The sequence below is a fragment of the Squalius cephalus genome (assembly GCF_949319135.1).
Source record: "Squalius cephalus genome assembly, chromosome: 12".
Classification (NCBI taxonomy): domain Eukaryota; kingdom Metazoa; phylum Chordata; class Actinopteri; order Cypriniformes; family Leuciscidae; genus Squalius; species Squalius cephalus.
In genome coordinates this window covers 6,271,304-6,290,653 of record NC_137133.1, presented here as the reverse complement: position 1 = coordinate 6,290,653, position 19,350 = coordinate 6,271,304, and the positions used below count along the sequence as shown (strand labels likewise).

Here is a 19,350-nt window from a genome sequence, read left to right as displayed (position 1 = left end):
TTAGTGCTGTCCTTTAGCACAGATGGCTTGTTCCCTTTGGGATAAACCAAGAGGGTACAATAAGAGCAGGGCCATCAGTAATTAATCTGAAGGAAGCTCAATGAGCTGAAGCTGCCACATGAAGCTCATAGACCGCAGATGTGTCTTATACAAAAACCACAGGGTCGCACACACAAAATTCAATCCACATACTGCGGATTTCAGCTGTGCCCCAAAGCTCTTTGGTTTACCTTTTACCAGGGCGCCACTCATTACTCATAGTCGCCGAAGCTATCTACACTCAGCACAATCTCAGTGATGGTGGAATAGTGAGAGCAGATCACAAAATGCTTTAAAATATCCACCTCAATTGCTGATCAAAGATACACACTAAGAGCTGTCAAAACAGTCTGGCGTCCTGCAAATGTACTAGTGTAAATTAAAGGTTATGGGAGGTGTTTTCTAAAACAAAACTTATTTGAAGAAAATAAATGGGGGGAAATTTGTGCTACCTTGTAAAAATATGCTGTTAAATTTGTGGTTAAACAAAAAAAAAAAATGACAACTGTATTTTATATGGAAAACATTTCATTACGCAATGGCATATTGATTTAAATGTGTACTTCGCTGCCAAAATGGGGTTTCAATAAAACTTAGCTGCTCTACAGTAGAAAGGCAAAAAAATACTAGAATAGAGAAAAATAGAGATAAAAAATAGAGAAAAAAAGGCTGTTGTCCTCCCTTTTGCCAAATAGGTACCTAAATTTCTTACCAAATAGGTAAGAAACCTTCTATACCGATAATGCACTGGGCATGTTGACATCCAAGGCCACTCCACCAGTCTGCTATGGATGCGCTTACCAGAGTCAAATACCGCCATGCATTAGTAGGAAATAGTTTTTAGCAAACTTTTAGCCAAAATGGTGTCGACTTGTATTGTTCCTGGTTGTAAGAATTAAAAGAGTAAACATTTAACAGGAGAGAGTTACTTTCGGTTTTCAGTGAAGGATCCAGCACGTTGTATGCAGTGGCTAAAGGCTTCAAAGAATCGTAAATACAGAGAGAACGCTGCAAAGGAAACCTCTGTGTTTGTAGTCAGCATTTCAAACTGGATGACCACGACTCCACAAACACAGTGTTTTAGGCCAAACGGAGGGGAAAAAACTGAAAGAAACTGCTGTTCTGTTCATTTTTTTGCATCATCCGCCAGACTTTTGCTAACAAATTAACATGAATTTATTAATTGATGCTGAAGTACTCCAAGGCCATTTTACTGTAGTTGCAGAAAGCAAATGTGGTGTAATATGCTGATATGGAGAAGGGTCAAATGTACACTTTATAGCTGATAGATTATAGTGTAGCCATCATTATGCAAAGATATTCGACCACTCCATGCCACGATTGACCAATCAGAATCAAGTATTCCAGTGCGCCATGTAGTAAGGTGATGATATGGTATACTAATCCAGGTTTGCAGTACTCTTTGCAGTATTTTTTTAATATCTTAGCACATGTCGTGGTAGTTGTTGACTTTAAAATACGATACTGTGCAAATAAAAACAGTGTTGAAACATCAGTGGCCTGGCTTGCTAAACTAGCTGATGCAATGACCTATGGAGATGGAGCCTGAGAACTGTGTGTATGTGCGGTGGAAGTATTAACTTTTAAGAGGCTAAATTTAAACCCTGGAATGCAGAAGGCTTCCAGAACAACATAAACTCCAAATAAGCCCACTGCTACTGTACTGGCCAACTCTACATCTGGATTTATAGAAGTGTGCCCAAACAACACTGTCAAGTCTCATTTGGCCAACACTGCACATTGGATAATGAATTTCTTGCCATTTCTCTTAAGAGATCATCTGAGTTTGGGTAACCTGTGAAACAGTTTTTGATTTATTGTTTCTTTGTGTTTTTACTATTTAATTTATAGTAATTATGTTTTCCCCTGAGAAATTAATCTCCACTTATTTATTATAGCGTAACCATGCTGCCAATTATTGATGTCATTAAGAGTAAATTGCCTTGATTGTCTGAGCAAACTATTCGCTACCAAAAATAAGCTAAAGAGAAGGGATTACATCCTGATGCATAAAATGACCAGCAACTGGGGTGTGAAAACCATGCAACTGCTATTTTGTGTGCAGTGTACACAGCCAACCAACAGCAAAGACAGAATTGGGGCACCTTTCACAGACATCTAGAGTGCATTAATGTCCCCTATTTAGTGAGATTGTAACCTTCACTGCCAGAGTTCTCACTTTAACGCTTTAACAGGGACGTAAGATGTCACACACCTGCCTAATGCAAGATGCTATAACAGACTGCAATAAATTGGTGTGATGGATTTGATTGATGTTGCATATGCAAATGATAGATGATAAATATCAACCATGCTAACACAAATTCTTCAAAACCATAACTCGATACAACATATTTTACACAATTTATATAAAAATTCTAACTGGGGCCCCAAACAGTTTATATATATATATATATATATATATATATATATATATATATATATATATATATATATATATATATATATATATATATAGTAGGCTATATACATGCATAAATGCATTATTTAAAGCACTGTGTCCTAACCTAAACTGTGAATTGTCTTAATAGGCTAGTCCTAATTTACTATTTCATGAATGCTGTGTCCCTGCAGCACTACCATTCAGGAACATTACCAAAGCCACATCAGAAACTGTTCTGATTTCAAAATAGCAATTTGGCAAGTACTCTCAGAATGCCCTTTTGTCCATGTCTACCAAGTTTTGTGAAGTTTGGATATTTTGACATTGTTCTCACAAGATTCCCTGCCAATCATTCATAATAGGCCAAATTCTTTCAAAAAAAGTATCAGTCCACATATGCTAAATTAATAAATAAACCAAAGTTCTTATGTCTTATATCTTAAGTGTCTGTAGGTAGCTTTATTATTTGTGTCGATCAGACGAACAGCCTAGAATGAGAAAAATTTGTTTTTTAAAGATTTTTTTAAAGATTTTTTTTTTGCAGAAATGGAAAAACCATGACATTTAGATTTATGGACAGAAGGGTTCTGGTGCTGTTTGCAAAAATATTAATTAGCTTAGCCTTGTGAATGGTTATCACAACAGTTGGTACAATGCCTCATCTAGACACCTTGTATTGATATGGCAAATTTTATAATGATCAGCAGTCCACAGTTTAAGATATTAGTTGCTGAAATTGAAAAGTATAATTTTCAGAATATTCAACATGTTGTTAAAAAAATAATAAACGGACAAATATATCATTAATTGCATCCCAAACTATGTACTATTCACTGTTCATTTACACTACAAACAATTAATACTATGGCAGAGTGAGTTTTAGAAAGGCAGTGTCATCTCAAATCAAACTTATCATGTGAAAATGCTATTCGTGCTATACTGCAAAATGGCGTAGAAGTACAGAACGCCAAATAGGACACACGGTGATACCTACACTTGAATGCCTGAGTAGAGATTTGTGACTATCCCAACAAGTATCGGATCTTTGTGATTTAAAATATATATTTTGCCCAAACAGTTTTAGTGCAGAAAAATGATAATAAAGAAGACAATTATGAGTGTAGCCTATTTGTAACATCCTCTAAAGTATACTAAGCAGTCCTCAAAACATATACTCAACCGCCTCTTCATTTTCATAACTAACTAACAAAGTGTGACAAGTAATTTACACCACAGATTCCTATCCTATCATATCGTTTACACAGGTAACTGCCATGCGTCATGGCATCTATGTAACCTATCTGCGTTGAACCACAGAAATAGAAAAGTCCTAAAGAAGGTGAGAGGATCGTATCAAATGTAATCGCATGCGGGAGAACACACAAACAGAGCACTTCTTTATGGAATGAAAAATACTGCAGAATTTAAGATCGAAAACCAGTGCACGAGCGCCAAATGATTTAATTTAGCAATCGCGCGCTCATTAAATCCTCTGTTGTAGCGTTCTAGACCATTGCAACACAACAAAACACATATTTATATCTTTTCAGACAGACATGCACATCTCCCTCTCGCTAAAATTAAAGTGGCATAAACATCATTTGTCCTTGCACCTGCCTGATGCTCATTGAATTCTCATTCACGTGCGTTGACTACAGGTGCGTCGCGAGCGAAAACTCGCACCTGACTCAAGTTCCAAAAAAGGAATAATACTTTAAATAACTGCTAACATGACACCTTGCTATCATATATGCGTAAGGACGGAAAATAAATCAATATGACCACTGAGAAAAGCCCAACAGCGTTGCTTTAAACCCGGAGTACAAGCCAACATTTTTGATGTCTCAGCATTACACTGTCTTTATCGTAATTAATCATCAACAATGCGCAAAAAAAAAAAAAAAAAAAAAAATCAATATTGCATTTGCAAAAAAAGACCGTGTTTTTACTTACAGTTCGTAAGAACTGGACCTCATCTTCCCCTTCACCACCTTCGGCCATGGCTGTAGAAGAGCCTGCCTAGACTCCGAAAGCCACCACTGACAGCAGGCAGCGGAGCGGTGCTTCTCCTGTCCTGCCGATATTAGCATAGCGCTCCATCCACAGCCATATAAGGGAGAGCGGGCAAGCCCACTGCCGCTGCTGTCACTCAGTGTCTCAATGCCACCACGAGGACGAGCGCATCTGCATCACCTGCGATCTTCCAGTCAATCGGAAAATATGGGGGGGTTAAGTCAGCATGCAAAAATACTCTCCATGCTGCAATATTAAACGTATCTTAAAAGCAGATGAATGTGAGAAGGAATTATGCTGTATAAGCTTTTATTTTTTTTATTTTTTTTGCTTAATTAAAGCCACTGGGACGGTGTTACAAACACACCAAACAAAGAAATAATTGCATTATACTTAGATAAAGCTTACCAAAATCTATGACGATACGACCATGAAGAAATAATGTTATTTCTGCTGTATTTCTAATGCACTTTGGTAGCTAAAAAAAAAAAAAAAAAAAAAAAAATGAATTCTTCAATTTTAAAGGTAGCCTACTTAATTGCCATAATTATTTTACATAACATATAGGCTGTAATATCAAGCATTAATAATAATAATAAAAAGTGCAGGGAAATAAAAGAAGAAGAAGAGAAAAGAGAGGAAAACCGATAAGGTGCCTAAAATAATGAAAATAACAAATAATAATGACATGCAGAATATAAAATTGAATAATATTTTTGTTTTCAATTTCATTGAAATTGGTATAATTAGGCTACATACAATAGTCTATACAGCGTTATTAGCCTACACACACCATTAAAAAATGTGACGGGTAAAAACAAAAAAATGTATCTAAATAAAATACAATAAAATAGGCTAGCAAATACAGGTTTATTCAGTCAACTCAAAAAAAAAAAAAAGATAAAATGGAATCAATTGACATTCAAACAGACATTAATGACTGCATCATAAATATGAGATGCTGATTTTATATGAATGCTTGCCTATGACAGGGCATAATACTAAGTACTTGTTTACACGCGTTACATTCACGTCGTCTTGGGTCACTTGGGTCTCTAGATTAAATTCTGGGGTAACAGCTCTCTCTGGCGGCCAACTCTGAACTGCAGTCACTGGATTCACAGCGCAGCTCTTGTGTGCCAACAGGCTGTCGTGATCAGTCATTACCCCTGCTAGATCATGCCTCCAACCTTTGCCTGCCCAATTAATACCTCTCCCATCTGTATCATTCCTGCTTGTTTTTATTTATCTATTTTTGTACAGAATACTTTGACATTGACCTCAGATCTTGGATTTGGATAATTCCTGTTCAAGTCAGTGTTGATTGGACAGTTATGTGTCAATCACAGCCAGAGGGGACAATACAGGAAAGACTCATGGGACAGACTACAGTTCGAATGAATACAGTGAAGTATAGCCAGAGGATTATGCTGGTAAGAATTAAAGTTCTATGGATTTTATTGTGGATTTTATAAAGACTTTTACTTGCTTTATTTTGCAACCTGTTTATAGCAAATTCTTAACTTAAATGTTTTACTTTGTTGACACAACTGTTAAATTAATGCAGATAGTCCATAGTCAGAACTAAAATCAGTGTAAAGTTAATTGAAATGTCTGAGAAGATTTTTTTATTCGCCCATGGTCCATTCTTGGGCGTAAAATCATGTCTTTATCATTCATGTTGTATGAAATAATTCTCCACTATTACTGGCATTATATCAAATGATATATACACTACCGTTGAAAAGTTTGGGGTTGGTAAGATCTTTTAATGTTTTTGGAAGAAGTCTCTTGTGCTCACCAAGGCTGCATTTATCTGATCAAAAATACAGTAATATTGTGAAATATTACTCCGATTTAATATTTACTCGGATTTGTGGTGAACAAACTGATTTTCAATTTTCATTGTCACATGATCCTTCAGAAATCATTCTAATGTGCTGATTTGGTGCTCAAGAAACAGTTATTAATATTAGTTATATTATTATCAACAGTTATTATTTTTGAGGAAATTCAGAATTCTTTAATGAGTAGAAAGTTTAAACAGCATTTATTTGCAACTCATTGGGATCATTTCTTTTTTAGAAAGACCGTCATAATGGTTAACACTCTAATAAGGAAGCAGACTGTCAATGAGGGCACCAGCACTGTTCTTCAGCTTTACAAAACAATCAGAGAGAAAAACAAGAAGATAAGTACGTTTCTCCCAGTCATTAACGGTCCGGGCTCCGTAACGAAGAGAAGGGCAGCTCTTAAGGGCAAAGCTTTGATTAGTTCTGGCATGAAGGAGGTGGGACTGTCGGAGACTGAGCGTAAGGGTCTTGATGAGACAAATGAAGTTAAAAAAAAGCTGCTTTATGAGGACCTGTTGGATCTACGTGCGGATTGCAAAGCCGAGACTATAATGGGAAATCAACAGGGGAACAAGAATTCAGACTTGGAAAGTGACCATGGGAGTGGAGTGGATCTGTGTTGCACCAGCAGCGTGGAGCACAAGCTCATCATCTCTCCTAAAAGCCTGAGAAAAGCCTCCAGAGGGCGGAAAGAGAAGAAATTGTGGATGATGAGCTCGGTGAATGTGGAGAGGAGGATGCCCATGAGCACTACTGAACCACTCTCACTCAAAGTTTTGAAAAATGAAAAGGGGCAATGCGAGGATGAATGTCCCAGGACGCCGGCTGAATTGAAAAATGAAGAAATAGCTAAGGATTCAAGGAGTTTTGAGGAAGATCTGTCCAGTGAGCACTCCGAATATGAAAATGGATTTGAAATTGACTCAGATGAGACACACCATCTACATCGGATGAAGAATACTAAGCATAGCCCTCAAGAGAAGTCTAAAACAACAGACATGATTCAACTGTACCGGTGTGGGAATGAAGGAATGGAGCAGCAGGAAGCAACGTCCAGAGTGAGAGACAAAATAGTCGAAGTGGAGAACATAATTCATCAAGTTTTTTCCAGTTTAGACTGTTTGAGAGGTAGCACGCATGCCTCAACCGCAGGTGGGTTTTTGCATAAGGACAGTCACATGGAGAGTTTCCCTTTGGAGCTCTGCAAAGAATTTAAGCAAACAAATATAACATCAGGAGGAATGAAGAACATTTCTTTCTGTTCTTTAGATGATGTCTCTGCAATATCAACAAGTCTGGACACAGTATCCACACCATTATCCCGTCTGTCCTCACAAACCTCCAGGCTCCTGCCGCAATATCGTATTCTGCCGCTACCTGAAGGGGATGCAGTGGACTACGACAGGATTTATGTATCCGGCAGCACAGAAACGAGCACCTATAATGGATCTGTATCAACAGTCATTGAGCAGAGTGTCAGTTGGACCCCATCCACTACAACAACCATCCCCACCTCTTCAACTATAGGTACGAGATCTCTCTGTCCTCAAGAACACTTTCTGATTCTGTTCTTCTGTCTCTCACTTTTATGATAAAAACCATTTCATGAAATGCATGATATTTAGTACTGGCCTGTGATTCATTTCTACAGGGCAAATTAAATTAACAAAAATAAATTAACACTTTTATTTAATAAAAACGCATTAAATCGATCAAAAGTGACAGTTGACATTCTTATTGTTACAAAAGATTTTCTATTCATCAAAGATTCCTGAAAAAAAAAATGCTCTGAAAAAAAAAAAACAGGGTTTCCACAGATGTGGAACGGTAGTTTTCACAAGTGTTCACAAGTGTTTTCAACGGTAATAATTATAAGAAACATGTAACATATTTACATTTTTAATTTTTATTTTATTTACATGAACATATTTTAAACTAATATTTGGTTACACTTTATTTTGATGGTCCTCTTTAGACATTCTGTTGACTATAAGAATAAGTTGAAGTAGTTGCAAAGTTACTTATAGTCAGTGGAATGTCTAAATGGGACCATCAAAATAGAGTTTTGCCTAATATTTTTACTGTATTTTTTAATCAAATAAATGCAGCCTGGGTGAGATTAAGAGACTTCTTTCAAAAATACAAAAAATATTAACCCCAAACAAACTTTTGAATAGTAGAGATTATACACTATACACACTTTATACACGCACACATGCATATATATATATATATATATATATTAGGGGTGTAACGGTACGTGTATTCGTACCGAACCGTTTCGGTACAGGGCTTTCGGTTCGGTGCACGTGTGTACCGAATGACTGAATGCAATATTTTGTGTGCGGAACATAGGTACATTTTCGTGTTTCCACACGAACATATTAAGTGGCGGAAGTCTCCGCGTTCAGCGCAAATCCCTCCCTGCAGCTGATTCTAAAGTTTTATCCGTCGTCACTGTAACCTAAACCAATGAAATCAACTGCAGGGCGAAAAAAAGCTTTTCCGCTCTGTGTGCGCCGCCGCACTCTCCGTTCCGCGCGCGCGCGGCCCGCTGCGCTCTCTGCTCAATGTTCGAGTCCGTGTTTGCGCTGCGCGTTCTGCTCTGTCGTTAACGGCCCAAACACTCCAATCATGTACCGATCACGCACTGGAAAAGCAAAGTCCGCTCAAATAAGGTGAAATTTCTCAGTAGTACACTTCTGTTTGCTGAGCTGGTATAGTCATGCTGGCAACAATGGTAAAATGACCTGCTCTGATCACATGCTCTGGTAATAATAGCTTCGTAGGCTACTATAGCTTTGGACTATATTTTATTTTGATAATTATTAAAAAAGTGAAAAAAAAAAAAATCTTAAATTGATTATGTTGATTGATTATTGAAAAATAATAATACATTGATATATTTATGCTTAATATTATTTTAATATAGGGCTATTTTCTGTTCCTTTTTTCCCCATGTTTCATTTAATTAGGTGATTATAAGTTTAATTATTGATGATTACAAGCTTGGAGGAATTGCAATTAATTACAGCAAATTGGTTCTTTTTTTTAATCGATTCCCAGCCTTAATTTTTAAATATGAGCAGGCCTACAAGCTGGGATTGGTAATGCTGCACTGTAATCATAGTTATTTATATTTTTCATTATATTTTATTATGTGATATTGGTTTGAGACTGAGAGTATTTTATTTAGTGGAGAACTTTGCAGCATTATTTTATTTCTTATTCTTTTTTTAAATTTTATATCTATTTTATTATATTTTATTAAAAAGTGTTTAAAAAAGTGTAAACAAATTGTTAAAAAAAGTTTATAGTAATAAACAACCTGCAGTTTAATGTTTGCATTTCTTTCCCTTACTGTACCGAAAATAAACCGAACCGTGACTTTAAAACCGAGGTACGTACCGAACCGTGATTTTTGTGTACCGTTACACCCCTAATATATATATATATATATATATATATATATATATATACACACACACACACACACGCACAGTATATAAACTGGAGAGCCAAAACATTATGACCAACAAATATCATTGATCATCTCGCAACAAGGCCACATATTAAGGTCTGGGTAGATTAGATGGTAAGCAAACAATCAGTTATCATAACTAACGTGTTGGATGCAGGAGAAATGGGCAGGAATAAAGACCAGAGCGACTTAAAAAGGGCCAGATTGTTATGCCAAGGCGACTGGGTCATGGCAAGGCTTGTGTGTTACTCCCAGTCAGCAGTGGTGAGATTTTACCAACAGAAGTCTGAGGAGGGACAAACCACAAACCGGCAACTTTCAGCAGGATAATTCACCCTGCCAGGCTGCACACATTGTTCAGGAATAGTTGGCCTCCAAATAACCCAGATCTCAATCCAATCCAAGTTCGATCCATAGCTGCTTCACCTCACAACCTACTGGACTTGAAGGATCTGCTGCTAATGTCTTGGTGCCAGATACCACAGGACACCTTCAGTGGTCTTGTAGAGTCCATGCCTCAGTGCTGTTTTGGCAGCACACGGAGGACCAACAGCATATAAGGCAGGTGGTCATAATGTTTTGGCTCATCGATGTATGTGTGTCTATAATATATACATATATGCTCTTCAGCTTCAGTATTATGTTTTGAAGGTACTTAGGTGTTTTGAAAGTAGAAACACATTGAGGAGGGGTTAAGAATACAGAAAAGCATAGGCTATTACTCCTCACAGAGTCTGTGATCACTGAGGTGGATAGGAATGCTAAACCTAAACCTTGTGATGGTTGTCATGATACAGATTAGCGCGGGTGAGACGCTGAAACACTGAAGACTTCCCGTCCAAAACCTTAAGGCATTCTGTGTCAACCTCAATTCTTCTTTATTTTGCAGACGATCATATGATTTCAGGGGTCAAAGAATGAAACATTATGGGCCTGTGGTCTGTTAACTGGTGGTGCTTGAGGTTTTCAGGAATGTGAACATTAAAACGCAAATGAGTCATCCTACCATGAAAGATTGTAGATGACTTTTGATCTCCCTGCTCTTGTTGAAGTAATGCCCAACTTGCCTAAAAAGGGAAAAGGATGAAGAATGAGGAAGTTGTGGTTAATCTCTTGGGAGATTCTTTCAGTCCAGATATGTTTGAATACACATCAGTTAATAAGATTGTGTGATTTGTTGTGGGCTTACACCTGTTCATCTATTGGCTGTAGGACACTCAGTTCCAGGTAAAGCTAGTCAACCAATTTCTCAGGCTTGTGATCTATCAACTGTTATTAGAAGTGCGGTGAATAGACCATGACATGTGGATGTGCAATCAATCTTGTGTGAAATTGGTTATTTAGAATGATATTTGTATTGCTTTATTTAACTCTGTATTGACTTTGCAATGACAGGCCTAAACTCCTTGGCTTTGATCTTATTTAAATTTCCTTTAGACATGTCGTCAATGCATGGACCCCATAGAATACAGGATGCTAGAGAAATGCAGTGAGAATGTGGCTACCTGCCGCATTGTGTTAAGACTCTCACGTATCACAGTTGCAGCAGTTGCAGCCCAACAGCTACTGTAATGTTAATGTTCCAATCCCTTGAGCTTTACAGGAAATGATATCCTGAAGATGAGTCAAGCCTCAAATGAGATTAAAGGCACACAAAATGATTTGAGTTTGATGGCTTGTGTGTGTGTGTGTGTGTGTGTGTGTGTGTGTGTGTGTGTGTGTGTGTGTGTGTGTGTGTGTGTGTGTGTGTGTGTGTGTCTGTGTCTGTGTGTGTGTGTCAGAATTCAATTGAGAATGCAAACTGAATTTGAACTGATGCAGTAATTTAAATTTGAATTCAATTGAAAAATAATGAAATTCTAAATTGCATATTTTTTACTTTAATATGAAAAATACACATAAATAATTTTTTGGGTAATTACTCACCCTCATGTTGTTCCAACCCCATACGACTTTCGTTCATCTTCGGGACACAAATTAAGATATTTTTGATGAAATCTGAGAGCTGGCTCACTCCTTCATAGGCTTCTATGTAATTTCATTCTGCTGGCCCAGAAAAGTTAGTAAAGACATTGTTAAAATAGTCCAAGTGACTACAGTGGCTCAACCTTAAGTTTATCAAGCGACGAGAATACTTTTTGTGTGCAAGAACAAACAAAAATAATGACTTATTCATTTTCTAACGTGTGGGCCTCTGACGTGAGTTCACGAGAGTGCCACGACCTTACGACCCCACATTTTTGATTGGTAGTTTAATTATTTCAGTTTTGTTGCAAACAAGTGAGTCTGTTCTAACTTTATTTTAACTAATTCAGTCAAATTCCACTTAATGAATTGAAAGGGATTCAAATCTAAATTTTGTGCCACAAAGTGTTTGAGCTATTGACATTTTTTTAGCCTCTTTTTGTTTTTTTCTATTTTAATCCAACAGTCCGTAGAGTAGAATGAAGTTTAAATAAGGACAATGTGCTTGTTTCCCCACTACTATCTCTCAACTCATTAACCTACAGTATCTGGACCAAACAACAGTTTGCATCACTCCCCTCAGGGTTCTGTCCACTGCTTACAAAAATAACTCACACTATGAAGCTAATGACATTAACTTACCTCTGCATGTCTGCTATTATAGAGTTGACCAAGAATAATGTTTAATCACAATGGATAAAAACTGAACTCCCAAGATAAATCAAAAGTGACCATCACATCACATATGTAACGTTACAATAAACCGGAATATTGTTCTGGGGCTGTCGGACACATTAAACAGTCCCAAGAATTAATGTTATACAGTTTTGTAAAAAAATAAAAAATCTAATAAAAATAATAATTAGTACCTGATTGAGACATTTTTCGTCGTCTGACATTGGATGTAGTGACTTCACAGAGTAACTTTTCGGCCATCGAAAGAAGCAAACGGCAACAATGGTTGGTTCAAGTAACGTTAACGTCAAGTTACCGGTAACTTATGTGAACAGAGAAAATGGACAGAATATTTATCCGCCAACATTACAGCACGATTTCCAAAAAGTAATAAGGTAAAATCGAGATTACCGGTCATGAGTCGAGATGTAATTCAGTGTTGTTATTTTTTATTTATTTTTTACCTCAGGAGAGGAGTTGTCAAGTAGCTCGCTAGTTGTGCGGTAACGTTAGGCTAAAGTGCAGGAGAAATGTGACCGTTATGATTACCATGCATGCTGGGGAAACACAATTGCACTATACATTATTTTTATTTAGACTACTATAAATGCACAACATTTTTATATACATTTTGTATGGGAAGTGTTGTGATTTATATTAATTTACATAAAACATTGCAACAAGACGGTATTATTTCAATTTTAATGTATTTGTGTATTTGAATGTTTGTTTTTTTCATAAAAGTACATGGATCTATATTATAAGCCTACATTTTATATGAAACTATAGTGTTATGTTTACACCAATGTTAAACTGCGCGACTCTGATGTCGTCTGTATTTGATGACGTCATAGCCCGGCGTAAAGAACGTCTCAGGTTACGACTGTAACCTATGTTCCCTGAGAACAGGGAACGAGACACTACGTCAGAATGACGCTATGGGGAACGCCTCAGGCGTGACAGGTGTCTGAAATCAAATATCAACTCACGTCAATCATGTTGACCGGCGACAGCCCGTGCATCATCAGCTTGAATGATGAGCGCGCGACCTGGATGTATAAAGGGGAGCCTTGTACACATGACAACATCCTATCGTCTGAAGGGACTGTTGCAGGCAGGCCCCGAGGCATGGCAGGAAGACGTAGTGTCTCGTTCCCTGTTCTCAGGGAACATAGGTTACAGTCGTAACCTGAGACGTTCCCTTTCGAAAGGGAACTCTACACTACGTCAGAATGACGCTATGGGGAACGATATACCAACGCCACCATGCTGAGGGGAGTGCATGCCCAAAGGCAGTGACAACTGTCCGAACCAGTAATTCAGAAAACACTGGAACCACTCACCCTTAGGTCACATCGGGCTGTCAGTGACAGCACTCCCTACCGGTCATCACCCAAGCTAATGAACCAAGAAACCGCCAGAACATAGTTAATGGGGGGTATATCTGGGCCAGCTCAAAGGCTTAGGACATCAGCTTCCAATAGAAGGGGTCCCTTCTAGGGAGTGTGGCTAGGGGACCCAAGGGACTCCCAGCCAGTCACTATTCAGGGGAGCGTGCCACCTGAAATGCCACCAGGCAGGCCTGACCTGGTGTCACTACATAAGACACTACAGTCTGGCCACTTCCTGTCTGTCCGAAGACAGAGCCTCTGGACACTTGCCTTAGGAAGGCATCCAACCCAAGGGACTGCGAAGCAGGCAGTGAACCACTCAGCCCGGATCTCAGAGACGGGACATCCTGGAGAGTATGACTCAGCATAGTGCTTTACAACCCTTGCCAGCGAGGGGAGTTTCTCTACTAGGCCTGTGAGGGCCTAAAGGGAGCTTACCTCCAGGAAGGCCTGGTAGGACCTCTAACCTGGCGACCACAACATGGGGAAGCTTGTATTCAACCACAATATGTGGGAGCTTACCTTCAGGAAGGCCGGTGAGGCCTCTGACCTGGCGACCACAGCATGTGGGAACTCCTATCAGGAAGGCCGGTGAGGCCTCTAACCTGGCGACCACAGCATGTGGGAGCTCAAATCAGGAAGGCCGGTGAGGCCTCTAACCTGGCGACCACAGCATGTGGGAGCTCAAATCAGGAAGGCCGATGAGGCCTCTAACCTGGCGACCACAGCATGTGGGAACTCCTAACAGGAAGGCCGGTGAGGCCTATAACCTGGGGACCACAACCTGTGGGAGCTCACTTTCAGAAAGGGAATAAAGCGTACAGCGCACAACCCTTACCATAAAAAATGAAAATAGAAAGTACATGAAAGAAAGTGCATGTACTTAGCCATTCTGAACCCAAGAAGGCCTGATGAGGCCTCTAACCTGGCGACCACAGCATGTGGGAGCTCATACTCGGGAAGGCCGGTGAGGCCTGTAACACGGTGACCACAGTGTGTGGGAGCTCATCAGAATGTGGAAGTAAGCTAGAGCAAAAAGTCTGTCGTAATAAAGTGACGACAGGACGTATCTAGAATGGGACCCGAAGTGAAAGACCAGGGTCTGAGCCACATAGGAAGGGACAGAAGCGATACGCGCATGACCCTTACCATAGAAAATGGATTTAGAAAGTACACAAGACATAAGTCGTGTGACTTACCATAAGCATGGTTTAAAAAAGGTACGGAACGTATGTACCAAAAAGGAATGAAGTAAAGGTTTGCACGTACTTCATCACTCTAAAACACAGTATGTGTGAGCCCACATTCGGGAAGGCCGGATGAGGCCTGTAACCTGACATGTAAAAGCTCAAACCCAGGAAGGCCTGGTGAGGCCTGTAACCAGGGAACCACCGTACGTGGGAACCTATAATCAGGAAAGCCAGAAGAAGCCTGCAACCTGATAGACACAATACGTGGGAGTTCTCATTCAGTAAGGCCTGGTGAGGCCTGCCACCTGACATGAAAGAACTCATAACCAGGAAGGCCGCAGAGGCCTAAAGCCTGGTGACCACTAATTGTGGAAGGTTAAAACTCAGGAAGGCCGGTGAGGCCTGTGACCTAACGACCACAGCACGTGGGAGCTCAAATTCAAGAAGGCCTGGTGAGGCCTATAACTTGATAACCACAGTAAGTGGAAGCTCACAGTATGTAGGAGCTCACATTCAGGAAGGCCGGCGAGGCCTGTAACCTGACATGTGAAGGCTCCTAACCAAGAAGGCCTGGTAAGGCCTATAACCTGTGCGACTACAGTATGTGGGAGCTCATATACAACCACAGTATGTGGGAGCACATACTCAGGAAGGCCTGGTGAGGCCTCTGACCTGATAACCACAGAATGTGGGAGCTCATAACCAGGAAGGCCAGATGAGGCCTGTAACCTGATGACCACAGTATGTAGGAGCTCACATTCAGGAAGGCCGGTGAGGCCTGTAACCTGACATGTGGAGGCTCTTAACCAAGAAGGCCTGGTAAGGCCTATAACCTGGCGACTATAGTATGTGGGAGCTCATATACAACCACAGCATGTGGGAGCTCATACTCAGGAAGGCCTAGTGAGGCCTCTGACCTGATAACCATATAACATGGGAGCTCATATTCACCACAGTATGTGGGAGCTCACATTCAGGAAGGCCAGTGAGGCCTGTAACCTAACATGTGGAGGCTCGTAACCAGGAAGGCCTGGTGAGGCCTATAACCTGGCGACTACAGTATGTGGGAGCTCATATTCAACCACAGTATGTGGGAGCTCATACTCAGGAAGGCCTAGTGAGGCCTGTGACCTGACAACCACAGCATGTGGGAGCTCATATTCAAGAAGGCCTAGTGAGGCCTATAACTTGATAACCACAGAATGTGGGAACTCATATTCAACCACAGTATGTGGGAGCTCATAACCAGGAAGGCCGGATGAGGCCTGTAACCTGGCGGCCACAATATGTGGAAGCTCACATTCAGGAAGGCCGGGTGAGGCCTGCAACCTGACATGTAGAAGCCCATCACCAGGAAGGCCGGTGAGGCCTGTAACCTGGCGCCATAGTATGTGGGAGCTCATAACCAGGAAGGCCTGGCGAGGCCTGTAACGTGGCGACCACCGTGTATGGGAGCTCATATTCAGGAAGGCCTAGTAAGGCCTGTAACCTGATATCCCAGTCTGTGGGAGCTCATAACCAGGAAGGCCGGATGAGGCCTGTAACCTGGCGACCACAGTATGTGGGAGCTCATAACCAGGAAGGCCTGATGAGGCCTGTAACCTAATTACCACAGTATGTGGGAGCTCACATTCAGGAAGGCCGGTGAGGCCTGTAACCTGACATGTGGAAGCTCATAACCAGGAAGGCCTGGTGAGGCCTATAACCTGGCAACTACAGTATGTGGGAGCTCATATTCAACCACAGTATGTGGGAGCTCATACTCAGGAAGGCCTAGTGAGGCCTCTGACCTGCTAACCACAGTATGTGGGAGCTCATTTTCAAGAAGGCCTGGTGAGGCCTATAACTTGATAACCACAGTATGTGGGAGCTCTTATTCAACCACAGTATGTGGGAGCTCATATACAGGAAGGCCTGGTGAGGCCTCTGACCTGATAACCACAGAATGTGGGAGCTCATATTCAGGAAGGCCTGGTGAGGCCTCTGACCTGCTAACCACAGTATGTGGGAGCTCATATACAGGAAGGCCTGGTGAGGCCTCTGACCTGATAACCACAGTATGTGGGAGCTCATATTCAACCACAGTATGTGGGAGCTCATACTCAGGAAGGCCTGGTGAGGCCCATGACCTGATAACCACAGTATGTGGGAGCTCATATTCAAGAAGGCTTGGTGAAGCCTATAACTTGATAACCACAGAATGTGGGAGCTCATATCACAGTATATGGGAGCTCATATTCAAGAAGGCCTGGTGAGGCCTATAACTTGATAACCACAGTATGTGGGAGCTCATTTTCAGGAAGGCCTAGTGAGGCCTATGACCTGATAACCACATTATATGGGAGCTATATTCAAGAAGGCCTGGAGAGGCCTATAACTTGATAACCACAGTATGTGGGAGCTCATATTCAGGAAGGCCTAGTGAGGCCTATGACCTGATAACCATAATATGTGGGAGCTCATTCAACCATAGTATGTGGAAGCTCATATTCAGGAAGGCCTAGTGAGGCCTATAACCTGATAACCACATTACTCCTTGACAGCTTCAATTCCTGGGAGCTCACCTCAGGGAGGCCCAAGCACTGTCCGGTTGCAAAATGGGGACTGTCTGGTCAAGGAGGCCTGTTAAGACCTACTACCTGACCATCGAAAAAATCTTTAGATTTACTTTCTTACCCATAACATTTTGCCCCAGACTCTAAAACAGGAGACGTGGTAGTTTGCACAAGAGGCTCCCGCGCGCTTCAGCGATATTCTCAAAACAGACAAACAGTCCCTGAAGACGAAAAGATGTTGTCATGTGTACAAGGCTCCCCTTTATACATCCAGGTCGCGCGCTCATCATTCAAGCTGATGATGCACGGGCTGTCGCCGGTCAACATGATTGACGTGAGTTGATATTTGATTTCAGACACCTGTCACGCCTGAGGCGTTCCCCATAGCGTCATTCTGACGTAGTGTAGAGTTCCCTTTCGAAAGGGAACGCATTTTGTCAAATGTCTGCAAAGTATTATAGCCTAAATGTCTACATAAATGCAGATTACTTAAATGTTTAAGTACTTAATTGTAGCCCAGCTAGATGCACATTATTTAATTTCTAATAATGAAAAAAGCAACGACAGTCCTTTCGACAATGTAGCCTACCATTAAACAAGCTTTTCTTTCCACAACAGACAGCAATCTGTGACCTGTGCATGCCTTTTTAAAAATTATGTAACTGTCTGCTGCACCACACACTCCATTGATTGTTTGTTCATTGTTTCCTGCTCTGCAGGGGGGAGGCCTGGGGACAGGAGTGGATCTCAGGTCTCCTACACTCCCCTGCTGTGAACCTCAGCTGTATATTGGATAAAAGCTTTATTGATGATTCTTGGAGCTGTGTAGATATTTTCCATGTGTTTGTCAGATTTTTGTCCACTTTCAGAATGTCCAGTTATTGGGATCTGCATTTTTGTTTTTGCATATTATAATTTTAAAATGAAAGGTAATGAGGCAAGATACACTAACTGAAGACCAGAGTCAATTGCAGTACACTTCAATGTCCACTCTGTGGCAGTCTGTGTATTCCTTTTAGCTATGCTCACAGCAAACAGGAAAAACATGGATTTTCATATATTTAAAATTATATGTTGACAAATTCATCTTAAAATGATGTGCAACCGTTATCATGTGTCAAACAGCATTCCAGCTATAAATATGTATGCTTTTATTTTCTTCACTTTACTCAGGTCTACAGAGAGCTAGCGGCTGTCACTGACAAAACAACTTTTGGCTCATGCATCTAAAGCCACCTGTCTGGTGGGTTATTTTGAGTCATTAAAAACCTCGATTATGAATAAATTTGTTTAGTTTGTTTGTGTTTTCACAGAGGAGAACGAGAACAGGGTGCATGCATTTGAGCACAGGGAAAATGTGCCCTTCTGCACCTCTGTGTCCAAGCACAAACAAGCTGAAGAAGATGAGATCGTCATTGTCCCACATGTCTCTCTTGACCATGACCTCACTGTGAGTATTAGTTTTATTTTCGACAGATTTGTAGTGAACCATTATTGTGTATTATTTTATACATTGATGTATATATGTCATACAAAAAAACAGTATTAAGAAAAAAACCATATTATATATTTTCATGTGATGTAAAAATGTATATTTATTATTATTATTAGGTCTATTATTTAAAACGTGCTAAAGAATCTCTATTTACATTATTTCTTCCTCGTGGATTACTGTAGTAAAAACATATCTCTGACGGTGTCAGGAGGACTAGTCTCTACAAACAAAACCATAGGTGATAAAACAAGGATGTAGGTGGGGTTAA

The 19,350-nt window shown here is 40.3% G+C and overlaps 1 protein-coding gene across 4 annotated transcripts in view; it reads right to left on the bottom strand.

Annotated features, from left to right (window-relative positions):
• The window catches only part of ryr3 (ryanodine receptor 3), a 94,674-nt gene extending 90,108 nt beyond the window's left edge, over positions 1 to 4,566 (bottom strand). For all 4 annotated transcript variants that reach the window (XM_079888081.1, XM_079888082.1, XM_079888084.1 and 1 more), the window contains exon 1: positions 4,418 to 4,566. In XM_079888081.1, the coding sequence (XP_079744207.1) occupies positions 4,418 to 4,465 (48 nt within the window). In that variant the 5' untranslated portion in view covers positions 4,466 to 4,566. The remainder of the gene's footprint in view (positions 1 to 4,417) is intronic.
• Between the last annotated feature and the right edge of the window lie 14,784 nt (positions 4,567 to 19,350).